Source organism: Stigmatopora argus, chromosome 21, assembly GCF_051989625.1.
Source record: "Stigmatopora argus isolate UIUO_Sarg chromosome 21, RoL_Sarg_1.0, whole genome shotgun sequence".
In the NCBI taxonomy this organism is placed as follows: domain Eukaryota; kingdom Metazoa; phylum Chordata; class Actinopteri; order Syngnathiformes; family Syngnathidae; genus Stigmatopora; species Stigmatopora argus.
In genome coordinates this window covers 890,962-901,179 of record NC_135407.1, presented here as the reverse complement: position 1 = coordinate 901,179, position 10,218 = coordinate 890,962, and the positions used below count along the sequence as shown (strand labels likewise).

Here is a 10,218-nt window from a genome sequence, read left to right as displayed (position 1 = left end):
AATTGTAGTTGCAATGACCTCACATCTTGTGTAGAAATGTTACGAGTTTTTTTTGTTTAACGTTTGCCATTTTTATCTTTTCATTTAAGAAATGCCGTTTTGCGTGTTTGACGACTATACTACGTCATCAAAACATGGACATTGAACATGGACATTGAGTTGGAAGGACAAAGCACCTCTCCGAGCACGGTAAGCAAGCCGCCATCTTTTCCACATTCAATATGGCGCGACAATATGGTCGTGGTAAACCCATCATCAAGGCAGCTGTGTAATCTATGCACATGCGCAGTATCGCCATTTCGAACAGCCAATTCTATGGTGACGGTTGCATCCAAACGAGGTAAGGCCTAAAACAATGATATTTGGTAATTTTAGTGTACTGACATATACTGTTTTACAGAATCGAGACCACAAAAATCACGACTATTCAACGTCTCTTTCAAAACATGGACATTTGAGTTGGGAGGACAAACGAGGTAAGTCAACCACCGTCTTTTCCACATTCAATATGGCGGAACAATACGGACGTGGTACGCCTATCGTTGACGCTCCGTAAATTAAGCACATGCGCAGTAACTCGCCTTTTGGAACTGCGTTTTTATGCTGTCAACGACTAACACGAGGTAAGGCGTCGAGCAATTTACTGGACTAAGTGCATTTTTGTCACGCTACCGGGAGATTTTTTAGGTCTAAATTGAGCGCAAAACTCCAACAAATCTGTTAGTTTAATGTCAGGTTGAACACACCGTCGACAAGCTCATTTTCCCCACCGTCTGTGTCGCATGTGGCTAGCTACCTTAGCATTAGCGTCATGACGACGCTTGCCATTTGACTTTAAATAAAAGTATTTAGTCCGTTTCTCGCCAACATTTAGTCGTGTAGAAAGACTTGAAATTTAATCCAACAAAACAGAGATAGCTTGCTGGATTAAAGCCCACTCAAAAATGACATTGAGGCACGCTTTAGTTCCTGGTGCATTATATGGAATGGTAGTTTTCAACGTGATTGCTAAACACCCGTTTCCAATTTGTAATAGTTTTTAAAAACAATTATACAAGAATTGTTAAGCCAACTTTCTCTTATTTGTTAGCGTCAGTCTGTATATTTAATTGCCTTGTCTGAAAGGGGGAAAATAGCACGGAGCACTAACTTATTTTCATTCTTTATCTTGATCGTTTTATTAAATTTATTGTAAGATTTCTCGCTTTATTAAATTTATTGTAAGATTTCTCGCTTTATTAAATTTATTGTAAGATTTCTCGCTTTGGGAAAATCAAGCTTTCTGTTTAGCATCACCTGCGTGCCCAGAATATTCACTAGTAAAACTAGTTCCCAAAAACAAAAACACCCAAGCCTATCTGTTGAATCTCCAGTCTCTGTATATGCTAACTTTTGCTTTTTTTGCACACAACAGGCTTGCATCCAGACTCTGGAGGGTTTCCAAGTAGATGACAAGATGATCTTCCTTGCTTGAAGATGGTGCCTCTGAACTCTGGAGAATGCTGGCAGGCTTCTGAGAGGTAAATGCATTTGCTTTTTGTAGAATATCCATCCAAATTAAATAAAGTTTTCCCTGTTAGCATCATTAACATGCAGCTCTTCCTGCATGTCCCAAACACTCCTGCCCTTGAGGCTACAGGAGAGGGGATTGGGCCAGATTAAGGTAAAACTACCCCCCCAAAACCCCAAACCTATCTGTTGAATATCCAGTCTCTATATATGATAACATTTGCTTTTTCCCTCTGTTTAGCATCAAGATGTAGCTTTTCCTGCATGCCCAGAACATTCACACCCTTGAGGTTACAGGACAGGAGGTAAAACTAGTTTTTAAAAAAACACCCAAGCCTATCTGTTGAATCTCCAGTCTCTATATATGACACTAACTTTTGCTCTTTTTGCACACAACAGGCTTGCATCCAGACTCTGGAGGGTCTCCAAGTAGATGCCAAGATGATCTTCCTTGCTTGAAAATGGTGTCTCTGAACTTTGGAGAATGCTGGCAGGCTTCTGAGAGGTAAATGCATTTGCTTTTTGTAGCATATCCATCCAAATTAAATAAAAGCTTCAAACATAACCTTGTGGAATCTGATGGATATCTCGCTATGGTGAGGTTCCACTGAACACCAGTTTTGATTTATTTTCTCCCCCTCTTATATAGGTAAAGTCCACAGCTCTCTGGCTTGTGCTGCCAAAGTTAGATGCCAGAACCTTAAGGTAATACATTTTGTGTTGTCTTTTTTTTAAATTTGTTATGTCAATGTTTCTAATACCTGTTTAAGTCTTTTTTATTCATTAATGTTTCTAAGTCTTTTTAAATTTCTTTTGTTAATGTTTCTAATACCTGTCTAAGTCTTTTTTATTCATTAATGTTTCTAAGTCTTTTTAAATTTCTTTTGTTAATGTTTCTAATACCTGCCTAAGTCTTTTTGTTAATGTTTAAGTCTTTTTAAATTTCTTTTGTTAATTTTTCTAATACCTGTCCAAGTCTTTTTTTATTCATTAATGTTTCTAATACCTGCCTAAGTCTTTTTGTTAATGTTTAAGTCTTTTTTATTCATTAATGTTTCTAAGTCTTTTTAAATTTCTTTTGTTAATGTTTCTAATACCTGCCTAAGTCTTTTTGTTAATGTTTAAGTCTTTTTAAATTTCTTTTGTTAATGTTTCTAATACCTGTCTAAGTCTTTTTTTATTTATTAATGTTTCTAAGTCTTTAATTTTTTTTTGTAAATGTTTTGACAATGTTTCTAATACTTGTCTAAGTCTTTTTACTTGTTAATGTTTAAGTCTTTTTTTATGTCTGCAGGTGGAGAAAAATAAGACTAACCATATCAACACTTCAATTTGATGCCAAGTCATAAGTGTGCTAATTTTTCCTGTTAATAAAAACATTTAACATGACATGTTACTTGCATTTTGTTGCTAGGCAAATGAAGAAAACATATATATTCACACTTAGAAATTTTATTTTTCCACAATTTAAAGATAGGTTTTGGGGGGCTTTCCAGCATTTTAAAAAATTCAGTGGTGCCTTCACCCATTTTTCAATGGACGAAGAATCTTCTCCCCCTTGGGTGGAATTCTGGAAAAAAACAAAAAAGGGGTTAAGGTACAATAGATTAAGTACAAAATTAAAAAAAAAATCTACACTGGGGACTAGATAAATCAAAATTTGACCATAATTACCAAGTTAAGACTTTAGCAACATCATGAGGAAGGCCATCTCTCCTTTGCTCAGCCAGCAGGTCTTCATCCCACTGCAACATTAAAGGCACAAGAGGAAATATAAGACATGGTTTGCTTATTGGCCACTGCAGGGGTGTAGAGACTCAAAAATGGTCCTCAAGGGCCCCTATTCAGTCTATTTTCCATGTCCTCCAACACACCGAAATCAAATGCTCAAGCTGATGTGGTGGGAGATATGGAAAACATACTGGACTGAGGCCATCAAGTACCAGAGTTGGGGACCCTTGCTCTATAAAGAAGAGTACCTGAGGGGATGTTGGTGTTAAAAACTGCCATCCTCCAATGTCACCTTTCTTTGGCGTTGATTTGGGTGGACCCTGAAGAGAAGTGAAGTACAAAATGAGTACTTTTAGTACACATTGCATGAAAATAATAAATAAAATGACCTGAAACAGTTCCTGCCTTGATTTCTTTGGTCTTATCAATTTTGGCGGCTTTAAACATTACAAAACACCACAGCGTGATGAGGTAATTGCTTATTTAACCATTTTGATGCACAAAAGACCCACATTTGGTTCCCATGTTATTTCATCCTGGATGAGTTTTTCAGTCAATCATTTCATTAAAATAAATGCCAAAAAGTCAATCATTGCTTCTGTTTTTCTCTTCATACACCAAGGAATAATGGTTATTTTAACATGTTTAAACTGGAGTAAAAAAAAAAATGACACGTGCACTATCGTTGACTGAATGTCTCACTTAGCTTTTGTCGTCAAAATCACATTTAAAACTAAAAATGGTCCATGACCAGACACGGCCATATTAATATATATATTTTTAAATAAAATCGCGCAGTAGGGTCACTTCCTATTTAATTTTTTTTTAGTTTTTTAATTCAGTGCCGATTGCTACTAGGACTCAGCACTGAAGTTTTTCTTTTCTTTTTTTTAAATAAATAGCAGGAAAAAAAATCGCGAAAGAGTGAATTTGCGATAATCGAGGGATTATTCCTTACACGGTGGCATTTGTGTGGGTGCGAGCTATCCACACAGGTTCTTGCTATTAAAAATCAACATCAGAACAGTTGGCGTTTTTATTCAAAATTTGAGAATGGGGAAAAACAAGCCAATTGAGCGAAGCCTTGAATACTGAACGCTGATATTTAATTATTGCAGGAATAGAGAAAATATAAACTAGTATTTAAAAATGACTCACTTTGCTGACAACAACTCATTACGGCATCGACAAGCTGCCCATTTTTCGACGTTTTGGCCACATTCTTGATGTTCACCACCAGTCTATGGTCGTTGAGGAACTGAAACACACAAAGGAATGATTTCTTTTTAAACATAAAGAGTTATAGGTAACGCAATGTAGCCAAATTTGTTTGCAAACATTTTGCTGTCTGCATCCACGTAGGGCTACACGACGCCACGAAGCGTGTTCGCGTCATTAAAACACTCTAAAAGTGAGAATTGGGGCTTCGGAATCCCAAACGGCAACGTACCGAATGTGCTGCGTTGTCCTGGAAGGTCTTTATCAGGTATTTCTTCGGTAAAAGGTGACTTCTGAGCTGCGGTGGAGTCCACTCCCGCTCCATGCCTCGTCCGCCATTTTATAGACCGTTTGAACTCTGACGTCAGCCATGCCAATGAAAGAGAACAGACAGGAAGTTTATAGCAGTAAGGAAAAAAAGATAACGCCCTCTGGTGGCTCAATGTGTTTTTTCCTTTTTTTTAAATGCCTAACTAGTATTGGTCATATTTTTAAGAAAAGAAACCTTACTATACAATAGATGGTCTTTTATTAATGGAAAAAAGTTTTACTAAATATATGGTCTCTTAAAAAAAAAAGACTTCATGGTCATTTTTTCAACAAATAAATATTCATTAAAAAAAGCCTTACTATACTTGGTCTATTTAAAAAAAATAATTAAAGCAAAAAGCCTTACTATACATAGTATTTTTTTGGTGGAACAAATATGGCTCTGTGGCGCAAGTGGTTAGTGTATTGGCCTCATAGCTCTGGGGTGCTGGGTTCAAATCCAGGTCACGACTTGCATTTCTCAAATTGATTTGCCTGCAAAATGTGGTTTTAATCAAGGATACGTTGCAACAATTATCCTAGAAATCTATTCTATAATCAGACATAAAACTACAGTCACATGAGCCCACAAAAGCTTGGTTATCATTTCACCAGGCTTTAAAAATGTTTAATTTCATTGTTAGGAAATATGTATAATCCACTAGAGGGCACTCATGCTCTATGGACGGGTGTTTTTTTCTGGCCGGAATTTTGATTTTGTCTATTTGGTTGGCTTAAAAATATAGGTTGTCGTCTAGTATAATAACAGTTCATATAGATGTTGTTTTATTTAGAATAAAAATAGACCATTAATTAAAAAAAATCAGACATTTAAGCTGTTAATCAATACTTCAGTTTTCTTTTCATCGAATCCTTTTACTTTTAATCAAGTATTTGTAATTTAATATTTTTCACCGAACCCTACTCTTACACAACTACTAAATATTTCCCTAATATGCTAATTCGAATGACCAGAAGCAACAAATTAAAAGCTAAAAGAGCTCAGGCTGTGATACCCACAGAGTATTTAGGGCCAAAGAAAGAAAGAAAAAATAAACACTAAAAATATATAAAAATCCAAGTCATAAATCTTGAAGTTGACTGTTTAAAAAAAAATCGGTTTGACAATTGGTCGAACGTACTTTCAGACTCAATTTCCACTCCAAAACGTTTTCAGACAGAAGCCCCTTTGACACTGAAATATCAAGACCCCCCCCCCCCCCCTTCCCCGCCGCAAAAGTCCCACTGAAAGACAAAAGCAATCAACAAAAGGACAAAATTGGGAACCAGTTGGAATATTGGACCACATCGCACTTTTTTCCAGTGGACATCACGTACGCAAAAAGCACAAACGAATGGCGAGTCTCAGACGGCGACAAACGCGGACTCCCGGCTCCCGTTATGGGACGGTTCGGGTTCCAACTGGTTCTGCTCTGATTGTTCTTGCGGACAAGTGCGGATTGTAATCCAAGCCGCGACCTGGCCAAATGACCTTTAACGCGAGGGGGATTCCGGAGAAACAATTTAGACAAACTTTGCGCTTGTTGCACACAGACAACCTGGCTAAAGTTCGGCAGGACACCTTAGCGCAAGGGCTCGGGAACCTTTTTCAAAGAGAGAGCCATAAACAATTCCTATTTTCAAATGTTATTCCCTAAGAGCCATACTCACAATTTAAAAGTCAAAATACATCAAAATGTGCCAATTTTTTAGTCATTTTACCACTTTTAAAGTACAAAAAGTATTTGAATTCTTTTGACAACATTGTTACGCTGTTGCTAATCAATGAATATCAATGAGTATCAATGAGAGAATAGATGCAGAAGACTCTAATTTAAAAAAAAAAGTCAATGCCACAGTGCCGATGTGGCGTTCCTATTGGTGCATTCAGGACTCGGCTCTCTCACCACCGCTTTCCATATTTTAGCTCAGAGCCATATGCAACCATCAAAAGAGCCACATGTGGCTCCCGAGCCATAGGTTCCCTACCCCTGCCTTAGCGTGTGCGGGGGGGTCGGGGTTGGAGGTGGGCGGGGGGGTACCAACCCGTAAAAAGTCAGATACCGCGACGTCGTTTCATTTTTTCCGACATAAAGGTAACCGTTCTTGTCTAAAGTCGCACGTCATCTCTTCTTTAACCTTAAATAGCAATGTAGTCGTCAAATATTTTTATTTTAATGTTTTATCTCATCCAAGTTGAAAATGATTGTTTGCACATTCCACTAAGACACCATCAAATAAAAAAATCCTGAGCATTTAATGCTAATATTTTGACGTGGGCCCAATTCAATGGACCACAAGTTTGTTTTCAATGAAGCTAACATGCTAATAGGTTTTTGGTACGTGGCTAATAATGTCGGAGAATCCCCCGCAATTAAAAAAAACTGACCTCTGACTACCATGAAAAAAAACCACGGTTGCGTAAATAAATTCAATGTTCTTGACGGGGGAACCCGACACCCCCGTACTCTCTCGCACGCACAGAGTGACATTTGGGGAGATATATAAACGGGCCAGGTAGAAAAGCGCAAGTCAGAGCGTTCCTGATCGGAGAGCGGAGACACGGACATCGCCGACCTCAGCATGCTCACCAGGTAGGTTCTCACCACCACAAAAAACATTAAAAAAAACATTTAAAAAAACAAAAACAAAAAAAACAGACTATAAATATAATTTTCCATGTTGATAACTAATTTATTGCTCAATTGGTGCCAGTTATTCCACCCAAAAGAGCCACTTTTTCCTCAATTCTGGTTGTGATGTCACAACCAGAATTGATGCTCATGTCTAATTTTCTAAAAGATGTTGACAAAACGACATGACAACAAGAAAATAGCACGCCTATGGATACCAAGTTAGCAGAGTGTACAATTCTGCAGCTCATTCTGGGTTTGACATTAGACTTTTGAGTGGGCGGGGCCAATGCTATGTCAATATTCTACTTTGCTATCATTTTAAAGTCACTTTCTTTAGTATTTTCATTAAGATATGGAGGTTAGTTTAATCTGATCTACTATGTTTACACATCAGTTCGATTAATTAGACACTTCAACTCCAATTTTATTGTTAAAAGCTGTGTCATTTTGCCGATTACTATTATTTTTAGGTTAGTACGGTATTATTTCATAGCAAAAAAAAGACCGGAAAGGGACAGAAATCGAAGTATGGCGCTTAAAGATGCGAGGCTGTTTCCAAAATGATTTCTGCTGCTTTCCGACCGACGACGAGCTTGACGAGGCCAGTCTGACTTTCAGAAAGTTACTACTGCTCTCGTTGAGCGCGACGGTCGTGCTGGTGCACGGAGACGTCAACGCCGACGGTGAGTCCACTGGTGCTCGGTCAAAATCCAAAGCCGACGCTCTTCGACGCTTTAACGCTCTCCTTTCCATTCAGATTCTACATCTGATGAAGTTTCAACAGGTAAGATATATTATGATATATTTGCTGATGGAAAATATGACAGAGGGTATTTGAAATCAAGGTTGGGAGATGTTGGAAATCTGAGATCCAATTTCAAATGATTCGATCAATTCGTACGCTACAAAAAGTCTGTCTATTTATTCTGTTGTTATTGACTTTCAAAAGGGACAAAAATCCAACTAAATCAAATGACAAAATGATTATGATAGAAACGCTCACGCCGAAAAAAAAGATGGTGTCGCATATGAGTAAGGGATGGGCGAAATACTTGACATGGAATAGCTAATATGTAAACTAAAGATAAAAGATTTATTTTGAAAAATATCACATAAAAGGAAACGGTTGTAGAGTAAGGGATTCTGAGTCATTATCATAGAGTATAATAAGGGTTTGTTTTTTCTGTTTTGTCTAATTGTAATATTCACTCAGGACACACCAAGGGTAGGACCACTAGGGGGCGTGGTTGGGCAAACGGGGGGTCTAAAACAAGGGGGTTCGCAGGGCCGCATTAACGTCAACTCGATTTAATGTGGGCCAGTCCATTTTAGATATAATATTTTGATTATTATTATTTTTAAATCGGATTAAAAGAACTGGGTCGAGAGGCCTAAATATTCATTTAAAAAAAAAAATCTAAAACATTTATTTGACATTTTAGGGGATTAATCATTTGTTTTTCAATTCAAAAGGAAACTAAATATTTTTGAAGTATGTTGGAATTATGTGGATAACAGAAAATAATTTTGTAGATTTATTTTTAGATTTTGCAAAATGCCTTTTGGACTAAAAACACAAAATGAAAAAAAAAACATTGGATTTAAAAAAAAATGCTATTGATTTAAAAAAGGGGAAAAATCAGGAAATATAATATACATCTATAACATTCATTTGAATTTGATTCTAAAACAGAAAATCGGCACTCATCATTTACTTTCTTGGGCCGCACAAAATGATGCGGCGGGCCAAATTCGGCCCCCGGGCCGCCACTTTGACACCCGTAGTCTAAAACAAACCTAAGATGATGCTACACCTTCGAAAACCACATATTTATAAATAATATCTACTTAAAACATGGTGATGTGAGGTCATGAAATTTTCTCCCATTTGTTTTCCCTGTAGCGCAAACAGCCAATCGGGTAACAGTCGTCGTGGGTACGTGTCATTGGTAGTTCACTCACCTTTTGTCCTCCGATTGGGATCGTTTTCACTGACGTTGTTATTCTTCGTGGACGTTTTAGATCCGCCAAAGGACCGAGCGGAAGAAGGTCAGCCGCCATCTTTGATGTCAATCACTCTGCAAAGTAGCCATTTTGAAATGCGTTAGAGCAAATCTAACCGCCAAAATATGTCCATTCTATTTTGTCCCCCCAGATGAGGAGAACCCCGCTAGCGGAAAGAAGAAAAAGCTCAGCCCCCATCCGACCGGAACCCCAGACGCCGGCCCTCGTGGCCCCGCCTCCAACGTCCTCGCCGTTGATAAAGCCAAGCGTCAAAACCGTGTCGATGGCGCCAATCTCGTCCCTCTTCGTCCCCGAAGCAAACTCACTAGAAGTCGGGCGTCCAAAAAGAAGTCCGGGCTCTCTCGCACCCGGGCGTGAATGAGGGCGACTAGCAACCCGCGCGACGTTTCCCATTTCATGAATAAAATCTCCACAAAAAAATTGTACTTATCTATCTTTTGACCCAAAAATATTTCTCCCCTGATGAATCCATTCCATCCTACTTTGTATGAGTGGATCTATTAGCGTTAGCATTTGTTCAGAGATAGCAGCAAGATAATATGAATCATCCAGATGGAATCATGGAATAGATGATGTGATGTGTGTGTTGGTTGGGGTGGGGTTTTCCATCCTGGGCGCAAAATTAGCCAACATTTTCAGTGTTTTTCCCCCCCGTTAGTCAGTGCAGAATGGCGGAGCTTGTTTGATAATACGAGAGGAGTATACTACTTCTCCTTGGCAAGTGGTCGTGCGTTATCCTATTGCATACCTGTCAACCTCTGCCGATAACTGCCCTTATAAATGATTATGA

General features: G+C 38.2%; 1 protein-coding gene and 2 long non-coding RNA genes across 4 annotated transcripts; 2 read left to right on the top strand and 1 right to left on the bottom strand.

Annotated features, from left to right (window-relative positions):
- The first annotated feature begins 101 nt into the window (after positions 1 to 101).
- On the top strand, positions 102 to 557 carry LOC144067133 (uncharacterized). Its single transcript, XR_013297849.1, has 3 exons — positions 102 to 189; positions 290 to 340; positions 401 to 557. It is a non-coding gene; the product is annotated as an uncharacterized LOC144067133 (long non-coding RNA).
- Positions 558 to 576: 19 nt separating this feature from the next.
- Positions 577 to 2,898, top strand: LOC144067132 (uncharacterized). 2 transcript variants are annotated; one of them, XR_013297848.1, is made up of 7 exons: positions 577 to 623; positions 1,415 to 1,520; positions 1,581 to 1,663; positions 1,751 to 1,814; positions 1,909 to 2,014; positions 2,159 to 2,214; positions 2,804 to 2,898. It is a non-coding gene; the product is annotated as an uncharacterized LOC144067132 (long non-coding RNA). The 2 variants fall into 2 exon arrangements; XR_013297846.1 differs by having other exon boundaries at positions 2,159 to 2,898.
- A 47-nt stretch (positions 2,899 to 2,945) lies between these two features.
- Positions 2,946 to 9,507, bottom strand: LOC144067131 (peptidyl-prolyl cis-trans isomerase FKBP3-like). The gene is made up of 6 exons (XM_077590644.1): positions 9,366 to 9,507; positions 4,691 to 4,816; positions 4,399 to 4,498; positions 3,489 to 3,560; positions 3,184 to 3,254; positions 2,946 to 3,079 (listed from the first exon to the last, which is right to left on the bottom strand). The coding sequence occupies exons 2-4, from the start codon at positions 4,781 to 4,783 to the stop codon at positions 3,529 to 3,531; spliced, it is 225 nt and encodes a 74-aa protein (XP_077446770.1). The 5' UTR covers positions 4,784 to 4,816; positions 9,366 to 9,507; the 3' UTR covers positions 2,946 to 3,079; positions 3,184 to 3,254; positions 3,489 to 3,528.
- Positions 9,508 to 10,218: the final 711 nt, after the last annotated feature.